This window comes from Lepidochelys kempii, chromosome 3 (genome assembly GCF_965140265.1).
Source record: "Lepidochelys kempii isolate rLepKem1 chromosome 3, rLepKem1.hap2, whole genome shotgun sequence".
Classification (NCBI taxonomy): Eukaryota; Metazoa; Chordata; order Testudines; family Cheloniidae; genus Lepidochelys; species Lepidochelys kempii.
This window is the reverse complement of record NC_133258.1, coordinates 85,131,598-85,156,050: the sequence shown is the minus strand read 5'-3', so window position 1 is coordinate 85,156,050 and position 24,453 is coordinate 85,131,598. Positions and strand designations below refer to the sequence as shown.

The 24,453-nt window shown below is 43.1% G+C and overlaps 1 protein-coding gene across 2 annotated transcripts; it reads right to left on the bottom strand.

Moving 5' to 3' along the window:
* Positions 1-9,639: 9,639 nt before the first annotated feature.
* Positions 9,640-24,134, bottom strand: GTF3C6 (general transcription factor IIIC subunit 6). 2 transcript variants are annotated; one of them, XM_073337050.1, is made up of 6 exons: positions 23,300-24,134; positions 17,557-17,631; positions 13,644-13,707; positions 13,407-13,451; positions 13,170-13,283; positions 9,640-10,325 (listed from the first exon to the last, which is right to left on the bottom strand). In XM_073337050.1, exons 1-6 carry the CDS (start codon positions 23,342-23,344, stop codon positions 10,021-10,023), a joined length of 648 nt encoding a protein of 215 aa, XP_073193151.1. In that variant the 5' UTR covers positions 23,345-24,134; the 3' UTR covers positions 9,640-10,020. The 2 variants fall into 2 exon arrangements, with proteins under 2 accessions (XP_073193151.1, XP_073193150.1); XM_073337049.1 differs by having other exon boundaries at positions 17,557-17,637; positions 23,300-24,129.
* Between the last annotated feature and the right edge of the window lie 319 nt (positions 24,135-24,453).

Here is a 24,453-nt window from a genome sequence, read left to right as displayed (position 1 = left end):
AGCTTTCGTGAGCTACAGCTCACTTCATCGGATGCAAGCTTTCGTGAGCTACAGCTCACTTCATCGGATGCATTGTCCATCACTAGTTGTTCTGGAATACCAAGAGTGAGCAAAAGTGCACTGCAGTTTTTCACTAACAGTGGGGCATTATGTCTTTAAAGTACATTATTTCTATATACTTGGAAAATATATAAAGCTTTTGCTCAAATAAATTGGTTAGTCTCTAAGGTGCCACAAGTACTCCTTTTCTTTTCTGACAGTGATCTGTATGTGTCCACAGCATCCACATATGCCTTTATATCATCTTTGAGCTCATGGGTAGTTGAATGTGATGTTGGGCAGTGTATCTGCTACCACCAGATTTTTTCTAGGAACATATTCTACAATTGGGTTAAATCGCATCTTAGCAGTGCTTGATCAAGTTCTTTTTGGCTGATGAGGATTGCAAGCAGTTTATGGTCTGTTATTAGTATAAATGAATCCAGTCCACACAGTTCTATGTAAAAGTTCTCACATGCCCATACACTTGCCAAGCTCCCCTTTTCAATAAGTGAATACGTTTTTTCTCCTGTGAGTGAAAGAAAACAAAATGCAACTGGCTTCCACTCAGATCCCTGTTGTTGCAACAATACACCACATAGCTGCTTGCATCCACCATTGTGAGTTTGTTCAAATCATAATTCTTGAGAACAGGAGCTACTGAAATGATTTCTTTTACCTTTCTGAAGGCGATGTCTTGATTTGGTCCTCACAACCAAGAGGTGTTGGACTTGAATAGTTCATTTAGTGGTTTCGACACCGTAGAAAGGTCTTGTAGCTGTCAATGGAAGTAATTTACCATCCCCAGTCTGCATCTCAATTCTTGTACATTTGTTGGTGGATTCAATTCTGAAGTTGCTTTTACTTTCTCAAGGCTAGGACTTATTCCATCCTTGTTTATTGTGTCCCAAAAACTTGATTTGGGATAGGCAGAAAAAGCACTTGTCCTTGTTTAGCTTCAGTCCAAACTGACTTCTTAGGCTTAGACCTTCATTGAGGGTTGGGTTGTGTTCTTCCATCAAAGACCTATATATCACACTATCCTCTATGAAAACCTCAGATTCATTAGTGTTCATTAACAGTTCTGTCATCTTTCTTTGGAAAAATTCAGGTGCACTAGTAATCCCAAAAGGTAATCTAAGAAAGCAAAATCTGCCAAAAGGTGTGATAAATATAGTCAGTTTAGAACTCTTTTTGTCTAAAGGGGTTATCCAGAATCCACTCTAGACATCCAGCTTGGTGAATACTGTAGCTCTTTTCACTTCGCTTTCGGGAGGAAGTCATCCAGTTTAGGTAAATATATAGTTTTTCCTCACAACTGCTTCATTAAGTCTTTTAAGATCCACACAGATTTGTATTTTTCCACTTTTCTCTACAACCGGTACCGTTGGCCTGTTGGCAATATTGAGAAAATCTCTGAGCCAATCTGTTCCATTCTCTTAAATTCAGTTTCGACTTTATGAAGCAACAGGATAGGAATCCTGCAATGTGTAGGTACACTGCATGGTTCAGCATTGTCTCCAAAGGTTATTTGTACTGGATCTCAATTGAGTTCTTCCACTTTTCTTACTTTGCCCCTCATGGCTGCCACGCTGCAGCTGAGAAGTTGTTGGTCTTTGATCAAATGCATTCTGAATGTGAAGCTTGTGTCTTTGTAAATTGTTTCTGTGGTGAACTGGCCCATTCAATTCAGAATATCTCCAGGGCTAGTCAGAGCTGTGAGTTATTTCAGCTCTGGGAGGGGTTGAAGGTGATTGTAAGTCACTTCTGAGACAATACTCCCCTCTGCTCCAGAGTCAATTTTAAAGTCAGTAGTCTTCCAATGACTATTCAGTTTCACTCTCAAGGCAGGATCTGTATCATCACACATGACAGATCCCAGAAACAATGCTCTTGACTATAATTGTAGTCAGCTCCATGAATGCCTTAGTATTTTGTGCATTTATTACATATTTCACCACACATGAGCTATGGAATTTTCCACATCTTGTGCATTTAGTCTAAAATGTTTTGTATTTAGCTTGGGACTTCCTCAGAGCTCAGGTGTTTTATGATAATGATTTTTAGCACTCTTGCAGTGTCTGTTTACAGCGTGTAAAGCTAGTTTCAAGTTTTTCAAGTTGCTCTGCCTTTTGTTCTTCTGTTTGACCAGTTCAGACTGTCACACTGTCTGGAGTGGCTCACAACTGTGAATGCCTCCCTCAGGGCAGTCAAAAGCAGGGCAGACACGCCAAACGTTGGTGTATTCCATAATTAGATTTCACCAAGCCAGTAACAAATATGAACTCCTGTATCACTATAACCGTGTTACCATGGAGTCACAGATAGTCCCCTTATACCAGTAGTGGGCAATCTGCAGCCTGTCAGGATAATCTGCTGGCAGGCCGCAAGACAGTTTGTTTACATTGACCGTCTGCCGATACGGCCGCCCACAGCTCCCAGTGGCCGCAGTTTGCCGTTCCTGACCAATGGGAGCTGTACGAAGTGGTGACCAGCATGTCCCTGCTGCCCGTGCCGCTTCCTGCAGCTCCCATTGGCTGGGAATGGCAAACCGTGGCCAGTGGGAGCTGCAGATGGCCATGCCTACGGACGGTCAATGTAAACAAACTGTCTCGCAGCCCGCCAGCGGATTACCCTGATGGGCTGCATGCGGCCCGCAGGTTGCCCACCACTGCATTAGACTCTCCAGTCTATCTTGCCACCCAAACTGGACTTATAAAGTGCTAAATGCTCACACAAAAATCACAACATATTCAGGTTGCTTCCAGTCCCACAAGACCAGTAACTTACCCTAGATCAATTGGTACTCTAGGTCTTACACCAAAGAGACTGCTGTAGCCATCCTGTAATAAACTAAGGATTTATTAACAAGGAAAAAGATATAAAAGGAGTTATTTAAAGGCTAAAGCAAGCAAACATATACACAGAGTTATCTAAATCCTAAGAGTGACAGAGTTGTACTGATCTGTCAATTCAAAGTATCTTTCTGGGTAGATCCAGGAGGCTCTATGGCTTCTGTTTAGACTCTCTGGCCCTTCAGAGTTCAAACAGTCAAAAAGACGGAAAATTTTCCTGTGGCTTTGTTCTATTTTCTTCATTCAGTTTCCAAGCCCACAGGCCGAGCTTCCTTGCACGTAACATTTTCCAGGTGCATTAGGGCCATTAATGAATCTTTAGTATTGTGATGTTCCTTAATGGCCCACCTGATTCTGATAGTCCTTCTGGATGGTGCAGGGGGTTGTGGCAGTTCTTGTGCCTGAGTTCACAAGGTCAGAGCAAAAATTTTCAGAGTTATAAATTAACATATTGTCTTACAGCATGGAATTCTGGCATTACAAGTGAGATTAATGCATGCAGCAACGTACAAGCATTTCATAGAGTCTAAACACTAACTATATTCTTATAGGACTAATACCTATTTTGAGCAAAACTAACATACAGATGGAACTGGTCTGGTCTCCAGCTATAAGTTTGTCAGTTCTTAACTAATGCTTGCAGCATGGGCAAGAGCTGGCATCTGGCCTGCCGGCATCACACAGAGAACTTTGCTATCTGGATAGGTGTGAATAGATTTAAGTCTGTCTTTAACTGTAGTTGCTGTGAGAGGCTTTTGTCTGTTACCCAATAACAATCCTGCATCTGATATTTTCATGTTTTGCAGTCCCAAAATCACAGTTTTAGCCAAAGGATGCAAAACTCTTATAAAAGAGCTCTTATTTTCTCCTCGTTCTTGAATTCACTGGTAAAAACATGATCTTTCATAAATCACATTTCTTGAGGTATAAAGTGTGCATCAAACAGTCAGAACCATTTCATAGTCCTCTCTGTGACTGTCTTCAGTAAAGGCAAAAGATTTAACAATATGTGTTGCCTGCTTCCCCACAGCATAAAATAAAGAAGATACCTAAATATCTCCAGTTTCCTAGTGCAGTTTTGTAGCAATGCAAAATTTTGTAAAGTACTGCTTCCAGGCTGAAGTTGTATCAAAGTTGAAGTTCCCTGGAGCACTGAAGGGCATGTTTTAAAAGTTACAACTTTTGTAACGTTGTTCCTTCTCTTTCTACTCTTCTCTGGCATCAGTTAGGCTACCTTGACTTCTGACACCATATAATGTACTCCTTGTACATGTAGATTGCAGGTCTGTACCAAATATGGACTGGCTAGAGCTTCCTTCCCAGGCATACACCAGATGCGTTCACTGTACAATCCTTTAATGTGCAGCCACTGCTGAGAGGTATAGCTATTGTATGCTCAGGTATGGTATGATACACATCGCCACCTAGTGGCTGAACTGTATGATGCAGTTTAACATTCTGTTACCTTTGCTTACATGGTTTGGGGGTTTTAAAGAATCCCCCGGCAATTTAGAGGAAACAAAAAACCAAAATCCTAAATCAATAGCCTGTCAACAGCTGAGGGGAGGATGCTGGTGGGTGCCGCATAGAGCACAGAAAAGTTCTCTTAACAACATCGTGTGTGTGTGTGTGCGTGCGTGCGATCACAAATGCCCTCCCCTTATAGAGCCCTCAAAAGGATTAGTCAATTTGCCAAGATTAACAAAAACATTTAGAACCCAATCCTTCAAGACAAGGAAGGTGGACCTCTTAGGCTAGATTAGACCCTAAATGTTTTGGCCATCTAACCTGACTATTCATTTGTGATTGTTCTCACCCTATGTAGATGAGTGATCCATAAAGTTCAGATGTTTATTTAATTGGTTTTTCCTCAAGAAAACCTTTATTATTTAAAAATAATATATTTTTAACAATTATATAACTTCTTAATAGCTTTCAAGGTATGTCAAATGTCACCCAAAAATAATAGATTTAATAACTTAATATTTGTGTAGACAAGCCTTAGACATTAAGGAGAGAGTACTGCTGCAATAGTGTATTTATAATTTAAATGAACATTTAAATTATATGTAAATAAAGTACCCAGTCTTGAAGTTTAATAATTATGATAAGGTTAGTATTTTTAAATGTAGAAAAATAAAAATGTTTATGGTAATAAGATATTTTAACAAATTCATTCAAATGTATCACATTTGCCAAATTATTTCCATGTTTTAAACTGTTTGTACCCTTCTGAAGTAAAGGAAGGATGAGGAAAGGTGAAAGGAAGCCAATTCTGATAGGGTCAATATTCGTCATGAAAAGAAAAGAAAGCATCTTTTGATGAGGAACCAATACATGAATGCATCCGATGAAGTGAACTGTAGCTCATGAAAGCTTATGCTCAAATAAATTTGTTAGTCTCTAAAGTGCCACAAGGACTCCTTTTCTTTTTGCCAATACATGATACATACTCAGTGTCAGATTTTGCTGCCAGTAACAAAATCTGACGAGGCATTTTCTGATGCCACATAAAGCACATCAACTAGGTCTCCATGGTAGGAGGTGCAGCTGTCATTTTGAATCAAGGCCCAAACCTGCTAGCTGCCCCAGTGCAAGGCAGACGCTCCCAGCCATTGCAACAGTTACAGCAGAGTTACCCCTGAGAACAAGTAACAATTCAGACAGAAGTTAGGCTGACATAATGCTTTGCAGATAAATTTATACATTTTTGGGTCTGCATCCAGAGATAGCCCAGAGCAGAAGAGTAACAGCTTCCCCCAAAAGCCCTGTGTGCTAGCATGTCAATAGGAGATCTAGTCCATAAAGTGGAAGGAATTCAGAAAGAGAAATAAAAACTACTGAGATCTAATTGTTACTCCCCCATTAAAGAACAGACAGTGGGGTTGGGGAATAAGGAAATAAGGTCCCATTTGACTGGCTATCCCAGCCTCTGGACTGTACTCAGAAAGTTGGGGATGAATTACTCAATCTACATTTCATAATGACTAGATTATTACACAGTTGTGCTGGTGTTCAGAATAAATACCTATTTTATTGGTAAACCTAATGTACTCTGACATACATCTTTGTCCACATACAATAGGAACAGTAGCATAACATAATCCTATTAAGAAAGTGATTAGAGAATACTATGAGGGAAGATCAGAGCCTGAAAATATTTGAAAACCTTGTCTCGTCTTTCTGCATCACAAACACATTTATACATAATCAAAAGCATTTGCTAGCAGAACATAAAAATGTGTTTATACCAAAGCTGAGAACAAAAGAAAGTGGAGGATGCTATGCTAGGAGGCTACCATTGAAACAGTTTATCTTAAATGTAAGCAAAAAGTTATGATATTTCTCCCATGAACCATGTTACTCAGGAACAAGATGAACTGGGTTTTTTTTCCTTTTAGGTTTTCGCTTGTAGCCAAAACTTCATTGCTAACTCTGATTTATATCTGAATTTGTCCTTGAGTACTTCACATGTAGTGATCACTAGTCCAAATGATGTTTAAAAAACTACTAATCTATGCTTTCTGGTTCTCACACCAGAAGGACAATATCATAAAGCTTGCCTAACGCTAGGAAATATTGGACTCAATTTTCCACCAGTGGTTGCTACAGTGGAAGCAGTAGTGTAGAAAGGGCAAAAGTTCTCTTCCTATCACTGGTAGAGCTGCATTTTCGTGCTGTCACCAGTGTAGATTTAGACCTGGTCTACATACAGAGGTTAACTAAAGATGTGATTTTATACTCAGTTAAACCAGTACTATTGTGTGTTTGGATATTCATCACCATTTAAACCTGGGTTGTATCATTTACCTTGTGTTGGTAAGCGTACTGAGGTGCAAGCCAAACCAATAACTTGTTTTAAACCTTATATAAAAGAGTCTCCACATACAAAAGTTGCATTAGTTTAACCAACACAATGTAATTTAAACTAAGGCAATGTGTGTGTTTAGACAGTTTCTTAGAGGGCCAAATTTTCCCAGTGGAAATGCTCTGGGAAGAAATACCAAGTATGTCTTGATTAGAGTTGTGATCCTGTTGTAACTTCAGCTAGTTGGCAATACATTAACACCTTTCTAAATTAGAAACTCCACAATAAATTTATTCCAGGACACATACATTTTTGTTAGCTACTCTAGGAAGAAGTCAATGGAGCTACTCCAATTACACCAGATGAAGATCTGGCCCTCTATCTCTAATTCTGGGCCACCTAGCCTTACTCACTTCTCCGTCTGCCAATTTTTCCACTGTGCAGCAGCCAAAATGACCAATGTCATAGCTACATAACATTTAGAAATGTAAAAATCTGTCTTGTGCTGTTACTCTAAACACTGAAAACGATAGAAAGATAAGTACAATGGGCTAGTGGAGAACACAGGACACCACAAATACCACATTGCTTCACTCTATTCCACAACAGTTTTCCATAGAGAACACACACTAATTTAGAGAAAAAACACTATCAATGTGACAATCACATTTTTGTTTGAAAATGTTGTACTTATAGTTAAAAAAATCTAAGATTTCTATGATAGGTTTCAGAGTAGCAATCGTGTTAGTCTGTATCTGCACAAAGAAAAGGAGTATTTGTGGCACCACTGTTCCTCAGACGTTCTTGTCAACTGCTGGAAATGGCCCACCTTGATTGTCACTACAAAAGGTCCCGTGTCCGTCCCCCTCTCCGCCCCACCCCCGCTGGTAATAGCTCACCTTAAGTGATCACTCTCGTTAGTGTGTATGGTAAGACCCATTGTTTCATGTTCTCTATGTATATAAATCTCCCCCCTGTATTTTCCACTGAATGCATCCGATGAAGTGAGCTGTAGCTCATGAAATCTTATGCTCAAATAAATTTGTGTCTCTAAGGTGCCACAAGTACTCCTTTTCTTTTTAAGATTTCTATGACTGTCTAAAACAAGTTGGCAAAACAATGGACCGGACCATTTACTTTGTACATCACATGCTATGAAATGTCAGTTTCATTATTTCCCCCAAACAGTATGCAAGGGAGAAACTCATTATAACGGTTAGTCAAATAGGGGAGCAAACAAATCAATCAATCAGTCCTGAAAGTGTTTTTAAAGGAATTATTTCAAAAATATTCAGAACATGGTTTAAAGTTGTTTTTTTTTAATTTTCAACTTGGAAGTTTTGAAACTGACGAGTGTCCCTGTGACATTATTGACATAAACTATGACCATATAGATCATTGTTGCAACAACTGTTATATATTTGCAGCAAATATTGTACAAAGGTTGTCATGTGAGGTATCTATAAAAAGGTTATGCTTTGCTGGTTATGATTATGCTCTCTGTAGGTGTGTATCATTTTGTAGCTGAAGTTATGAATATTGGCTACGTACTGGTATCTCAATGTGTTTTGATTCTAAGTAGTCTCAGTGAAGCATTTGGTCAGCTTCTTGAGAAAGGACTATTCTCAGTAAGTGCCCAATCAAGGAACGCTTAACTGACAATGAACTTTGGGAGACGACAATCCACATCCGATGAAGTGAGCTGTAGCTCACAAAAGCTTATGCTCAAATAAATTGGTTAGTCTCTAAGGTGCCACAAGTACTCCTTTTCTTCATGTAAACAATGGCATCGGCCTGCAAACTGAGTCATGAATGGACATGTGACTTGCCCATGTGACTCCAAGCACCATCTTGCTGCTGTGATTTTCCACAGTAAGAACAAAGAGGGATCCTTCCGGGCAGAGAATATAAAAGGCCCTGAAAACCCCTCCATCTTGTCTTCAATCCTGCCTCTGACCTCTGGAGGAACCTTGCTACAAACTGAAGCTCTGAACAAAGGGTTGAAAGACCCATCCCAGCTGTGGATGTACTCCAGAGACTTGATTTGAACCTGAAGTTTATTCCATCACTGCTACAAGCCTGAACCAAGAACTTTGTCATTACTGTATGTAATTGATTCCATTTAACCAATTTTAGCTCTCTTCTATATTTCTTTCCTTTTATGAATAAACCTTTAGATTTTAGATTCTAAAGAATTAGCAATAGCGTGATTTGTGGGTAAGATCTGACGGGTATATTGATCTGGCTCTGGAGCTTGGTCCTTTGGGATTGGGAGAACCTTTTTTTACTGGGGTATTGGTTTTCATAACCATTCGTCCCCATAACGAGTGGCACTGGTGGTGATACCGGGAAACTGAAGTGTCTAAGGGAATTGCTTGTGTGACTTGTGGTTAGCCAGTGGGGGGAGACTGAAGTCCTCTCTGTTTGGCTGGTTTAGCGTGTCTTAGAGGTGGAGAACCACCAGCCTGGGGCTGTGACTGCCTTGCTCTAAGCAATTTGTCCTGAATTGATACTCTTAGAAGTGTCCCACCAAAGGCAGCTTCGTTACAGTCCCTTTAGTAGTACTATATATAAAGTCAAGTGTATATCAATGAATGACAGGTGCAAGCTGGACAAAACAGGGTTAAGTGAGGTTCTAGTAAGCTCAGTGAGATGTTACAATAAAATTAAGTGAAGAATACATTTTGCCTTTTGTTGACAGAACAAGATTAAACCCCTAGATCACTTGCAGACTTCAACTGCTGATAGAAACATTTTGACCAGAAGTGGTCTCCTATTGGGGACCATATGCAGTGGAGGGAGGAAAGAAATAGGCTACCAAAAACAACTCAGATGAGTTTTGTATGGTGCCCACCAATCTTAGCAAATAGGTCACTTGTATAGCATTTCCTGGGAGGAGCATCCACATGGGTAAGGACATGAAACCCCAAGCTGAAATAATAACTGAAAATGTCAAGGCTTTATTTTGCAACAGATATCTTACAAAGAAAAGATTTACTTTTATTGATATTCATGGCTGTGCAGTGCATCAGAGTTTTTCTATGGTGTCTCCTTCTCATTTAGTCATTTGTTCCTGTTCTTCAACTCAGAGGTAAAGATGCTAGCTGGAAATGCATGTATATTTAACACAGAGACAGATACTAAAATCATCACATTCAAGACCCAAAAATGGCTTCCAAATTTGTGGGTGCAGTTTTGCACTCACTATTAATTACTCCCATAAAGTGGAGGTCAGGTTGAAGTGACTTTAAAAGTTTGGTTCATAATATTAACTAACTCCATTCATCCTCACTTCTAGACGCTGCAGATTTGACATCATCACCTAGGAGCATCATCTAAGGTATTGTCTTGAGCACTTCCTGAAGGAGAGTTTTCTGCTTCAGAGGCAGGGCTATCAAGGAGAGGGATAGAGTCATCCATTTCCATGCTATGCTGCTTCTCCAGTTCGTAAGTTAGGCCAGAGTTCCCTTTGTCACTGACCTCTCCCTCCAACTCGTCTGCCAGTTTGTCCTGGGCCTGAGCTGCCTCCTCAGAATCTTCCTTTTGGTGCAGAAAACTACAAATCATATTAGGTCTGCTGTATGAGAAATCTTTGTCTTTAATCTGTAACCACTCCACACCACCTGGTCAGAAAAAAGATAAACTAGTGAAACGGGGAGGAGAGATTTTAACAGCAAGACGACATTTTCTTAGTTTCACGAGTTCATTGTTTTAGCCTTAAACAATAACTAGAAATATGCAATAATGTTATGTTTGAGAAAAAACAACATTATATATGAGGTGGTGTGTGCCATAAGCTTCTGCTACAAAGAGGCTTGAGGGAAAGAAAGGAAACTGCCTGTGACCCATTTTCCAAACTGGAAACAGTAAAATCCCTCCCAAATGTCCTTACTTCCTTCTGCTGCATAAGACGGACCTATTTTCACTATGATCCTCACATGCTGAAGTGAGGAGAAAAATTCTTAGTTAAGACAAATAGCAGCTTAAGTTTCACTGTCTTGAAGCAATACAGCATAAAACTCTGAGGGGTAGAAGGTTTGTTTGCTTGCTTATACTGGTTTATGTCTCCAATATAACATTTTTTGTCTAAGAACTGAGGGAGGGTCTTCAGAATCCCCATCATATAGATGATTTCTAATCAGCCATTTTCATTTGCTTTGCACTTGAGAGCTAATTATCAGAACTATTGTTCTTCTAGCTGAGCAGTGCCCCCAACAAGCTCTTAGCTCTACTGCTTCTTCAAATCAGCCAGTGTTTCCTATTAGGAGACTCAACACCTGTCCACCTCCAACGCACAAGCTACTGCTGCTGACTCCTGAGTATTTTCAACCTAGGAAGGTACCAAGAATCGAGATATGGTCTCCCATGTGCTGTGTAAAACATAGAATCATAGAATATCAGGGTTGGAAGGGACCTCAGGAGGTCATCTAGTCCAACTCAAAGCAGGACCGATCCCCAATTAAATCATCCCAGCCTGGGCTTTGTCAAGCCTGACCTTAAAAACTTCTAAGGAAGGAGATTCTACCACCTCCCTAGGTAACGCATTCCAGTGTTTCACCACCCTCCTAATGAAAAAGTTTTTCCTAATATCCAACCTAAACCTCCCCCACTGCAACTTGAGACCATTACTCCTTGTCCTGTCCTCTTCTACATAACTATTACACCACCAGCTAAACCTATTACATTTCTAAAATTTGGCAATATATGAATTTTTATGGTACTTATTGCTGTCACAAACGGGGTCACTCAATTACAGTACACTCCAAGAGATTAAAACCAAAAATACATCAAAACAAAGAGGGCTGCTTAATGGGTATGCCTTCTGTTGATTTACTGGCATTTGAGTTTTGTGTGCGTCTCTCATGCTGGTTCTGTTTGTTCATCTAATAGCTTTTCATTCTTCCACAGCAGTGATACATAAAAATAAATGGTACAAAGTTGTAAAGGTCAACATTTCCTTGCCTAATCCAAAAGAATGACTGGGATGGGAATGACATCTTTCAAGAATGTAGATCTTTATCTTTGGGCTGAGTCCCACCATACATTCAGGAGTTGAGGCCACTAGTTTTTGTGGTTGTTGAGGTTTCCCTGAAAGCTAGGGCTGTGTCTTGGTTAACTAAGTAAGTGTGTCTGAGATAACTAAAAACTATTATTTAACAAGATAATCCTTTTCCAATTCCTATTTATCTTAGAATCAGTACATTTATATGCTGACAGAAAATTCCACTTGCATTATAAATACTGGGAGGGGGAAATCCTTTTCATTCAAAGGTTGGTTTCCCAATTATTTATAATACCAGTGAAATAGTGGATCACACAGACATTAGTTTACTATTCTTCAGTATTTATTTTGTACTGTGCCAACACTGTTGTATCTAGGTGCCACACAGCACCTATGCAAGTTCCAAAACAGTTTCCATACGATTCAAGATGCTAAGAATATATTTTACTGATGCAGAATGGAGACTATCATGTTAATTTAAGTTTAGACTATCAAATAACTTGATGGAACATGGCACCTGAAAACATCTAAGAATGACTACGAATGAAAAGTGGTACTGCAGGTCTGTAGACCAGTTTATTAAAAACAAATACAGATTACTAATGGAACTGGTATTTCTTCCCTCATGTAAGTATGCTCTTCAGAAGTCACACATGCTCAATATACAGTAATCAAAATGTGTCAAGTGCTGAATGTATGAGTATTGAGTGTTTGTCATGTGCAAGCATTGAATTGCTTGTGAGGAAGCTTGAGAGTTCAATTAGAACATTTCCTACAGTGGCATTGTTTTAATTAAGCAACCCACCTGCCACTAACTTTTAAAATGAATGATTTCTTAATAAATCAATAGGTAGTATTAGGTGGGGAAAGGAAATGTTACATCTTATGGGTAAAAGTCATCCCATCTGTGATCAGATCTTCACATCTAGATCGCTCACAAGATGACTTTTTAATACCATAAAATGTAATCTTCCAGCAGAATATGTATAAATTTAGCATAAAATGGCTCTTTATTCCTAACCCTGTGTATAAGCAAAATAGCAGGAACAATTGGGAATAAGACATTGCTAGGAGCAGTATTACTGTAAATATCTAAATACAGAAACAGCATTGACTTCCGGCCTAGAGATGAAAGGCAAAATTTAACCCTGGTGTGAAATGGTACAACGACATTGAAGCAAGTGCACCAGAACTTAATTTGCCTACAGAAATGCATATAAAAATGGAAAGTAGTTTGGCCAAAATCACAGGAAGCTTTACAAATAGCTATCATTTTTTAGTTCAGTTAATTTGTTTATATATGATGTTGTTGTTTAAGAACGGAAAGCTTGTATCCCTTAATTCCTTGGATACTTATTGGCACTAAATGGTCAAACTAATTTTTGTCTCCAGCCTGGTATCAAAGATAAGGTTTAGTCCTAGGACGACCTCACATGTTCCCACATACAAGACCAGGTGCACTAACCTACGCTCTCTTCTCCTTCCTTCTTTTCAGTCAGAAGCGTCCGTGTCATGTTCAGCTTCTTCATTGTGTGGCACTTGTATTTCAGCTGTAGCTTTTGGTTTCCTTCTGCGTCCACTATAAATAAAAATTAATTGATTCATTTTAGTGAACATCCACATCATCTGAAACATGAAAATTATCTGAACCTTACAGCGTCAGCTCAGATACAAGCCAGAACATAAAAGATGTATCACTTACCTTGTTCTGCATTTTCTTCAAACACCACACAGGTTCCAAGGGTATCTATGGAGAACAAAGGACAGTTAGCTGAGAAATAACAGAGGTTATTTGCCAAAGGCCCAGTACTTCAAAAACCTGAGTGCTCTCCACCTCCACTGAAGTCAATGGAAATTGAGGATGATCAGTATCTCTCATGATTGGGCCCTGTATGTCACACTGAAAATGAGCAGTTTCATCCATATAATCTTTTCCTACCTTCATACTCCCCAGCAAAGACATATCTGTCCACTTGCAAAATGGGCCTCTCTGTGTCTATTCCCTACAAACAAGGATAGACAGAAATTACATGGAAGTCATGCTTCAGCTAGTCAAGGCAAGGCACCAAGACTAGAGAAAACAACTGGTAAACTGGTATGCCAAGTACAGTAAAACCAGCATTATATACAGATTCCCTGACATGGTATATGCAGTACAAGACAAAAAAGCAATATGGAATGCAAGCTAGCGATAGTAAATCAAGTCTATTCTATCACACTGAGATTAATATGGGGAGAAAAACGAACATACACAAACAAAGGAAACTTTCTTTTCAGTGTATAGATTCAAAAGCTTCTTAAACTGTGAGATTTAGATGAAACAGATATACAGTATATCTCGGAAAATTAGGTAAGCAAATGAGAAAGGTGTGCAGGAGACAAAAAGGTTGCATGAGTACACAAACACCTGAACAACACGCAGGCACATCAGCAGTCCAATGGCAGCGGTAGGAAGCTATTATTTATATTATTTAACAAGCAGCTCTCTGAAAATAAAGGGACACCGTCAATTTAACATCAAGCAAATTTCTAAAAGTGAGTTAAAAATGGTTTCCAGGACTAGCCCTGCTTCTGTTTCCTTCTACAGGTTTCTGTGGTTTTACAATCACTTTCCCCTATTTTTAAAGTGTTTTTTTTCTCCCATTTCTGTGAGCGTGTCTCACAATCAACAAGGAAGTGACTATACAAAAGAAATAGTGAACCTGACTATACACAAAATGCTGTGAAACAAAGTAAACAAACAGAAATATTTTGGGGGTGATAACTTCTTTCAATCATAGTAACTTTAGATGTTATATTAATTATACTTGGTACATGATTTTAAGACAAACACTATTTTCCAGTTGATGATGTCCCACTGAGTTGACTGAATCCTTTTAAAAAGTCTTTGACCTGGAAAAGGCTACAGCATGTTGAGGGAAGAGGCAGTTGCAAGAAGTCCAAAGGAGCATAAACTAACCTGTATCCAATCTCCTATTTATTAACAGCTTTTCAAAAGCACTTTATGTAATTGCCTCAGGGAAAACAGTATTTTAACTCAGAGTTTTATATTACTAAATTTACTTGCATGGAAAATAAATGATTCCCTAAGGGACAAAACCTTTTCAGGGCTGCATACTGGGGGATTTCTGTGTGGACAAGAGGGTGGAAGAAATCCTTACTCTGACTGCAGTTCAGTACAAAATCTATTTCATTGCCATTAATGCAACTTCAGGTTTACAATAGCTTCTGTGGCTCCTGTACATTCATTTTGGGAGTGTATTTTTTGGGTTGGGGAGGCATGGTTTGGAGGGGGGGTGGGTAGAGATGGCCAGAGGATTTACTGAGTATACACCTTCCTAAAGCCCAGTTGCATGCAGGGATGCTGGAAGTCCCTTCTGAACATAGCCTTGCAGCATAGAGGTTGGAACCCTTGCATGAGGTTCCAAAATCCTGCTCTCCCTTTTGCAACAGAACCTTATAAGTTGTGCTGGCTCTGAGCCCTTCCAACTACACAGGGCATAGGGACAAGATTTATAATCTAACAGGTTATTGGTTCTTCCTGCTTATTCTTCATACAGAATCACAATCCTCAGTTTGTAATATCAGTCCTCTCCACACAACCCAATTATGATGTCACAAATTAAGGAAGACATCAGAGGGAGAATCAGTTCCAAGATCAGAAGAACTCTTAATGGTGAATCGAAATACTTTAAGTACACATAAAAATTAATTTTCTGAATCACTATCAGAACACAAGCAACCTTAAAACTGAAAAAACAACAGAAGCTCACGTATTCTCACTTCATAAGCCTGAAATGTTCTCAGAAAAAACACTACTCCATGTGACGCTGTATGGAATATGGGAGACACTTTATGATATTGTTCATACCAATATTGTAAAATTCCAAGGAATCTTAATATCTTACCAGATATGCCACGTGAAAATGTTATGCTTTGCCAAGTATGATAATCTCATTTATATGTTTGATTCACCTTTTATTGTGAGTTATACGATATGTATGGTATATCTGTGTATTTCTAGGTGACACTCCCAGACATCAGCATTGCTCGCCTGTTCGATGGCCCATGAGGATCATCAGCTATACAAAGAACCCACTGAAAGGAGCCAGGGGCTACACCTTCTGAGTCAGCAGGACGAGTAGGGGCATGCCTATAGATAGAGAACTTTAAGGCTTTTCCATGCCTTGTGCTGTGAAGCTTGAGTTTGGGACACAGGAAGTACAAGCCAGATGGCAAAAGGAATATAAAGGGCAGCTGCATCATCTCCATGTTGTATTAATTTCTGCTTCTTACTTCTGGAGTAACTTTTCTACAAACGAAGTTCTGAACAAAGGACTGAATGACCCATCCTGGAATACTGAGCCTGATACTAAGAACCTGATATATGGACTTTGAAGTCTCTGTATTTATCTGATTGCTTTACCATTTAACAAATCTCTTCTTGTTCTTTCTTTTTTCCTTATAATAAACCTTTAGTTTTAGACACTAAAGGATAGACTAGCAGCATGGTATTTTAGGTAAGATCCAAAATAACATTAACCTGGTGATGTGGCTGACCCTTTGGGGTCAGAAGAACATTTTGTATAGTGAGCAGAGTTTTTAAATAACTTCTCACTGTACTGGATCTAGGAGCTGATTGGGAATCAGAGAACTGGAATGCAATAAAAGGAGCTGTGTGACTTTTTTTTTTTTTAGCTTCTCAATAACCAGCGTTGGGGATCAGAAGTTTTGTGACTGGTTGGTGAGTTTAACTTCAGTGTTAACCACCAGTTTGTACTCCTTTTCAGTTTGGGAGTGTCTGCTCTCCCTTACGCAGCCTCCTCTGACCTTGACATTTTCAGTAAGGGCTGCCCCAGGCACACCGAGTCACACTCCATTTCTTAGCAAAGATTCAAAACTGGGTGTCTCATTAGTAACTACAGCGGACCTCTGCTATAGCACGCATCGCTATAGCGCGGATTCGCATATAGCGCTGTCGCAGTGATTTAAATTGGGATCCATGGTAACGCGGCCCCCACCATAACGCGGTACCGCGCATGGATCCCGAACCCTGCGTTCTAGCGAGGATCCAGTGTAGTACTATAGTGATGCCTCATTACTGATATTTCATTATTTTTCCTAGTATACTGTGAAGTATAATTAAAATTAAACTATGCTTAAAATAAATACTTGAACAAAGCATATTTGTTGTAATGTACTGACCTTGATAGATACAATTATATTTGTTTGGCCTCATCAGTGAGACTATTCAGATGTGTAAAGTTAAGTTACTTGTTTGTGAGATGAGGGCCTTTCATGTTAATTTTGTAAAATCCACAGTGGGTAGCACAGTTGTTAATACAAATTAATGAGATTCTCTCACAAATATTTCCAAAAAGTAACTTTTAAAAAAAAGTCTTCTGAGGCTAAGCTTGGGGTTTTGTTTTTCCTGCTAAAACTGATAACATCAAAGTAGGATACAAAATGTAGATCCCTGTACTACTGTATAAGATACAAAAACTGGAAAAGTTTAGTAGTGTCTGACAAGAGTAAATGGTTTTCACTATTTAAAAATACTGTGTTTGTTTGTGTGGTTTAAGTCACTTGGGTGTTTTTGAAAGTTATACCCTAAGTTTTGCATAACAGTATATTCACAGGCCAAAGGGAACTTTTGATATGCATTCACATTGCCCACTGATGCTAATTGCTCTGTGCACAGACCATGGGTAGTTTATCGCTCATATAGTCTGCATATTTCTACACTAAAAGTTTGATCCAAAGCCCACTGAGTTCAATGAGGCTCTAAAATTTCTCCTTGTTCACGAAAATAAAAACTTGCCTCTTTACTAATATGTTGTAGTCAAACTCACCAAAATCTTGCATTTGTTTTCACATTTTTCTAGGAAGTCTGAATCAATAATTCCTGATAATTCTACCACGACCAGCTGTTCCTGCAACATAAACGTATAAAGCTCATTCATCATATATTTAGAACACTAAATAAATGAACAACTTTAACATGAACACAGATACGTCTATTACTTTGTAGAACCAAAATTTGACCTATATTGTTTGTTTGCAAAACAACACAAAGATATTGCTATACCAGAGCAAAGTAATATCCAACTAGTACACAGTTCTGTCCATGTCACCAAAACCACAACTGAATTTGAAGGCTGTTTGTATTCGACCTCAGATAATGTTCAGTTTATACCTGGAAGAATAAGGACCGACAGCTCTTATAATTTTATGCTAGCTAGCGTAACAGCACATATTATACTTATTCATATTTTTAATTAAATCTTACAATGCTTCAACATTTACCAATTATAGACTGTAGCGTGAATTCTATAGGTTAATTATAAAGTTTAATTTTTTCTCCTTCTATCTATTTACAATGTGTTTCCATTTAATTTGTTCTTGTAATTCCTTAATTTCAGGGGATGGGGAGTATAGGAGGAGAAAATGGTGTTGACAGATCTTTGCCAGTCTTTTTCTGAAGATAAGAGATAGATGCCCATTTTCCATGACCAATCTTATAATAATCATCAGTGAACACACAATTTAATTTTAAAAGTGTGGCAAAGGAAATATTGCAAGTTTGATTTTACAGCTTACGAGTAGCTATTACTCTTTTTTTTAAGGTTATGGTAAAATAATGTGACAGTATCAGTATTATTTTCAAAGTTCTTCCTCCTATATAATACAGTAAAGTCTCTTTTCTAGTTTCAGTTGTCTACATGTAACTATCTGACTTTGCCATCACAGTCCTCTGCTATCACAAAAATAAACATCTCAAATAAAAACTAGATTTGTTATAATTGGAAGATTTTTAAAACATGACTCCATTGGAGAGGCAATGCAGTGCAATGGATAAAAGTTCCAAATGGACTTGGGAGACTTGAGTTCTACTTCGCTTTCCACCACTAACTTTCTGTGATCTTGGGCAGTCATTTCACCTCACTGTACCTCAGTTTCCCCTTCCACCCTTGAAGTATCTTGTCTATTTAGAATGTAACCTTTTTGGGAGAGGGACCACCTTGTATGTTTGTATAGTGCCTATCACAACTGGGACCTGATATCAGTTGTGCACTGTAGGTATTACCCTAATACAAACAACACCAGTTCCAGTATCCTGTGTGAAATGAACTGGTGTCAGTCCACTTCCTAGCTGATTGGTGTCCACATTATGAAAGCCACTATCATAACCTGCATTCTTCTGGAGCGTCAAAGGCCTGCTGCTCTACACTATAAAATGTTACCATTTGTAAACAATCATAAGAATGCTCATAAAACTTGCAGATGATACCGAGCTAGGAGGGCTTGCAATCACTTTGGAGAATAGGCTAGGCTACGCTAAGAATTCAAAATTACCTTGACAAATTGCAGAATTAATCTGAAATTAGTAAAATGAAATTAAATAAAGACAAATGAAAAGTATTGCACTTAAGAAGAAAAAATCAAATGCACAACTACAAAATGGGAAATAACTGGGTAGGCAGTAGTACTGCTGAAAACGGTTTGGGGATTACTATGGATCACAAACTGAATGAGAGCCAACTACGTGTTGCAGTTGCAAAAAAGGCTAATGTTCTGAGGTGTATTAACAGGAGTTTCACACGTAGGATACAGGAGGTATCTGTCCCTCTCTACTTGGCAAGAGTGACCTGGCCTCAGCTGGAATATTTGTATCCAGTTCTGAGCACCACACTTCAAGAAAGATAGGGATAAATTGGAGAGAGTCAAGGTGAAAGCAACAACAATGTAAAAGGTTTAGAAAACCTGACCTACGAGGAAAGGTTAAGAAAACTGTACATGTTTACTCTAGGGGGAAAAAAAAGGGGGGGGGGGGGGAGATCCTGATAAGTCTTCTGCTGTATCTCACAAAAGCTTATGGTCTAATAAATTTGTTAGTCTCTAAAGTGCCACAAGTCCTCCTTTTCTTTTTAGGGATACAGACTAGCACGGCTGCTACTCTGAAACCTACAAGGGGACAGTGATCGATTGTTCTCCATGTCCACTTAAGGTAAGGTAAGAAATAATGGGCTTAATCAGCAGCAAATGAAATGTAGGTTAGCTAGTAGGAAAAATTTTTGAATGACAAGACTAGTTAATTTCTATAATAGGCTTCCAAAGGAGTATGTGAAATCTCCATCAGCAGAGGCTTTTAAGAACAGATTGGACACACATCTGTGAGGGAAGGTCTAGGTTTACTTGGTGTTATCTCAGCACATGGGGCTGGACTAGATCAGGGTTCTCAACCTTTTTCTCTCTGAGGCCTCCCTCGACATGCTATAAAAACTCTAGGGCCCAGCGGTGGCGGGGGGTGGAGGGGAGGGGTCTCGGGGCAGGGGCCTTGGGCATAGGCATAGGCATAGTTTGACTTCTATTTTGGGGAGTGGGCAGGGGCCAGCGGGGCTCAAGCCACCTCCACATGGTGGGATACAGGGATGGAGTGCAACCTCCATCCCCTGACTCATCTCAGCAGGCCACACAGCCTGTCTGGGTTGAGGGGGGGCGGGGAAGCAACCAAAAATTATAACTCAAAGGTGGAGGGCTTAGCTCAAAAAGTTTGAAAACAGTTTAGGGTGCAGGAAGGGGGTAGCTGGGGCTGTGTGCCCACAGGGGGTGGCTGTGTGGGTGAATGGAGGGGGTGGCTAGGGGCTGGGTGCAGGAAGGGGATAGCTCAGGGTGCAGAGAGACGGGTATTAGGGACTGTATGCAGGCAAGGCGATAGCTCAGTGCAGAGAGAGGAGTGTTAGGGGCTGTGTGCAGGCAGGGGATAGCTCAGGGTCAGGGAGGGCGTAGATCAGGGTGTAGGGAGAGGGGTATTAGGGGCTGTGTGCTGTGAGGACTCCCCTATGATCCCTGTTCCCAGAGGGGTCTGCCAGCCATGGAGCAGGGTCTCCCCATCTGGGTGGGCTCTTACCGGCTGCTTCTTTGGGAGCAAACAGGGCTGGGAGCTGAGAAGCAGCTTCAACCTGGGGCACCAGCAGGAGAGGAGGGAACGCTGCCGCTGCCTGCTCCATGGCACCAGCGAGGGCTCCAGCTTCCTGCCTCCGACCTGGCCAGGGAGAAGAGATGTGGGGGAGGAGGGGAGCTGCCCCCAGGGCTGCCATGCTCTTGTGCTGCAGTTTATTATTTTTTTGGGAAGGGGAGCAATGCCCTCCATGTCTCCAACTCTGCCCATGGGCTCAGGGCTTCTGCCGCACAGGGAGTACCAGGGCTCGGGGCTCCAGGATTCAGCCCCACACCTCCCAGGTTCAGTCCCGTGGGGGAAATGGGGGGCGGGGGGCACCAGGGATTGGGGCTTCAGCTGCAGGGCTCCACGGCCTCCTTGAAAGAGCTTGCAGGCTCCCAGGGGCTGTGGACCCCTGGTTGAGAACCGCTGGACTCGCTGACCCCTCAGGGTCTCTTCCAGCCGTACAATTCTATGAGTCTGTGCTAACTGCTACAGTAGCAGGTACATAGGATATTCCTGAGGGCATTCTGTGCCAAAAAAATTAAAAATTATGTGCATAATATTTTAAAATTCTGCAAGTTTTATTTGTCAATAAATAAATGCAGAGGCTCCAGCATGGCAGTGGGAATCACAGGCCACTGGCTACACAAAGGTGGGAGATCACCTGCAGCCTCCCCACGCCCAGGACACGGACTCAGCAGTGAGGCTACACCCGACCCTGCCACACCATAAGGCCCAGGTCTGCCCCAGAAACACCCTAGAACCCTGCTCTTCTGCACCAGCTGTGGGGCAGGCAGGATCCAAGTGTGGAGGGACTCAGTGTGAGGGGATTCAGGTGTGGGGGAGAGGGTGGTGTGTGGGACAATCTGGGTGCAGGCAGCTCAGTGGGGAGGATGTGGATGCACAGAGGTTCGTGGCGGGGGCGGGGTCCTAGGTGTAGAGGCAATAGCAGTGATGAGCTGGAGCCGGTTCGCACGAACCGGTTGTTAAATTCTGAAGCAGTTTTAGAACCGGTTGTTAACCCGCTTCTCTGGAGGGGGCGCTGAGGCTTTGATGGGCTCCGGCCCGGAAGTGATGTAATTCCTCCTCCGGCCATCGGGGGCGCTGCGCTGCGGGAGCCATGTGGGCTGCCGCCTGGCTCTGCACATGAGCCCTGTTGCTGCTGCTGCTCCCCCGACCCTCCCGCTGCTGCCTGGTGGGTCCCCGGCTGCTCTGCTGGGCCTGGGCTGCGTCCTGCTGCTCGGGCTTCTCCAAGCCACTCTCCCCGTGAGTACCCACCACCCTGCCTGCAGCCAGCCCTTGTCTCCAGCTACCCCCGCACCCCCTGCCCTGCCCGCAGCCAGCCTGTCTCCAGGCACCCCCGCACCCCCTGCCCTGCCCGCAGCCAGCCCCTGCCGCACCCCCCAACCCGAAGCTAGCCAGCCCCACACCCCCCGTCTCCAGCCAACCCCTGCCACATCCCCCTGCAGCCCTGCCCGAAGCCAGCCAGCCCCACACCCCGTCTCCAGCCAGCCCTGCATCCCCTGCCCTGCCTGCAGCCAGCCCCGCATCCCCTGTCTCCGGCTAGCCCAGTCCCACGCTGCTGTCTGCAGCTGGCCCCACGCCCACTGGTGCCCTACAGTTCCCAGGGCAGTAACCATGCACACCTGCTTCAATGAGGGGGGGCAGGGAGCAGCTGGGACCCACACATGTGCAGACAGCAAGTGTGAAAAATCAGGACAGGGGGTGGGTGGTAATAGGAGCCTATATAAGACCCCAAAATCGGGACATCTGGTCACCCTAGCACACCCCCAGGGAGTGGCGGGGACCCACACATATGAAACAGAGCTCATTTCTAGTTCAGGCCCATCTTTTTAAAAAAGAACTTTAGGCAGGGTTAACATACATCTGTATTTTCCCAGACAGGTCAGGCTTTTTGGTTCTTAAATTGCTGTCTGGGAGGAATTTTTAATATTTTCCTGGGAAAATATGGATGTATGGTAACCCTATTGGTACAAAAAATACATACAAATCAGAACTTTTTACAGGGAACCGGTTGTTAAGATTTTGGCAGCTCATCACTGGGCAATAGGACTCTGCAGGGGCTTCGAGCTGAAGGCGGCTGGGGCTCAGAGGAGGGGTCTGGGTGTGGGGGTCTCAGCGGCGTGGGCGTCTGGATGCTGGGGGAGTGGGACTTGGTCGGGTGGTATTCAGTCTCACTTCCAACACATTGCAGGCCACGCCAGTGAGAGCCAGGATTGAAGGACAGGGAGCATGACTGCCCCCTTGCCCTGGGGTGGGGGCACAGCCACAGCCTGCCCAATTTGGTGCAAATATTGCGGGAAAATAGGAATGAGGGCTCTCCTCCCCCCCACCCTCTGTCACTGACTCCTCTCTCTCCCGTCGTGTCCAGCCCCGCTTCCAGCCTAGTCAGACACCCACCCTGCCACACCCTCCAGGGGCCAGCCCCGCCCGGGAGCTCCGCTGCCACCCAGCAGGCGTGCAACAACGGGAAGGAGCGCCGGGGACCGCAGCCTCGGGCTGTCCTACGCGAGCCCCCAGGGGCAGCCAAACACCGCCCCCCACCACTAATCAGGCCGGGCAGCAGCAAGGAGCCTGAGCACAGACGCAGACACCTGATACCTGCGCCGCTGCTAGGGACTCCTACCCACCTGCTCCTCCTCTTCCTCCTCAGCTCCCGCCGCCGCCGCCGCCATGTCCCGGATCCCGCTGCGAGCCGGCGCCTCAGCGCCCACTACGTGACCCTGCCGCCGCCATCTTAGATTCGGAAAGGCCCCACCCCCGACGGCTCAGATCGGGGCGGGGGTCGATCCCCCCAGGCGGGGGGCGCGGAGCGGCGAAGTCCTGCTCCAGCCGCTTGCTAGGGCGGGGAAGGGGCTGCAGGGCGCGCGGAGGGAGGGAGGGAGGCGGTTTGCTGGGGGGTTTCCTCCGGCCCCAGGGTCATAGGGCCGCCCGCGGGGAGATTCCAGACGCCCCCTAGCTCCCGCCACAGGGCTCGGGCCCCGGGTAGCGCTTGGCAAACGGTAACGGGCGCCGCGCAGCCCCAGGCCCGGGAGGCCCAGTGGGCGCAGGGGGCTTGGCGAGGGATGGCGGGGCAGTGAGAGGGCTGGGCCAGGCCGGCGGGAGCGGTGAGTTCCTGGCCCGTGGAGGGGAAGCGGCTGCCCGGCGAGCGTGGCTGGGAGGGAGGGAGGGAGGGAGGGGGATCGCGGACTGTGATGGGGGAGGGGGTGAGAGGGCGGGGGCGACGTGGCCCTTGGGCTCTCTCCGCAGTCAGGGGTCAGCCGGCCTGAGCCGGAGACAGAAACTAATTGGGCTGGGGCCTGACTGTGAGCTGCCTCCACATGGCGCCGGGGGCACCCCAGACCTCCGCTCAGCTAGTGCCCGGTGATCTTAAGTGATCTGCTTGCAGGCCCACCGCTGCCCAGCCTTGTGTCCCTTGCCAGGCAGCCCGTGTCTCTTGAGAACTTCCCGTCGCCTCCTCCCGCTTCTGCCCCTGGCCAGCGGCCAGGCGAGCTGGGTTCGTATGGAAGCTGCTATGGGAACCGAGCTCGCCTGGGGTTTACAGCCGGAATGCTTCATTTTCATAGGCTGAACTGAACATGTAGCTGATGGCTGCCAGAGGCAGGAGATTTACCGGCCCTGGCCTGTAATCAGTCAATCCGTTCATGGAGCAGTTACCCAGAGCTACTAGTGAATGAGCAGGTAGACTCATGGAGAGGAGCAGCCCCCAAATGCAGAAAGGATTCTGAAGCACTTTTGCCGTCCCTTCAGGAATACAGGGCAGATTACAAAGCACATGAATTCT

What these genes read in the sequence shown, in the direction of transcription:
- GTF3C6 (XM_073337049.1), bottom strand. Translation starts at nt 23,344, where the DNA reads ATGGCGGCGGCGGCGGCGGGAGCTGAGGAGGAAGAGGAGGAGCAG. An exon ending in AGGAGGAAGAGGAGGAGCAG is followed by an intron (nt 17,638 to 23,299) that starts GTGGGTAGGAGT and finishes TTTATGTTGCAG; the next exon opens with GAACAGCTGGTCGTGGTAGA. An exon ending in AAAACAAATGCAAGATTTTG is followed by an intron (nt 13,708 to 17,556) that starts GTGAGTTTGACT and finishes CCTTGTTTGTAG; the next exon opens with GGAATAGACACAGAGAGGCC.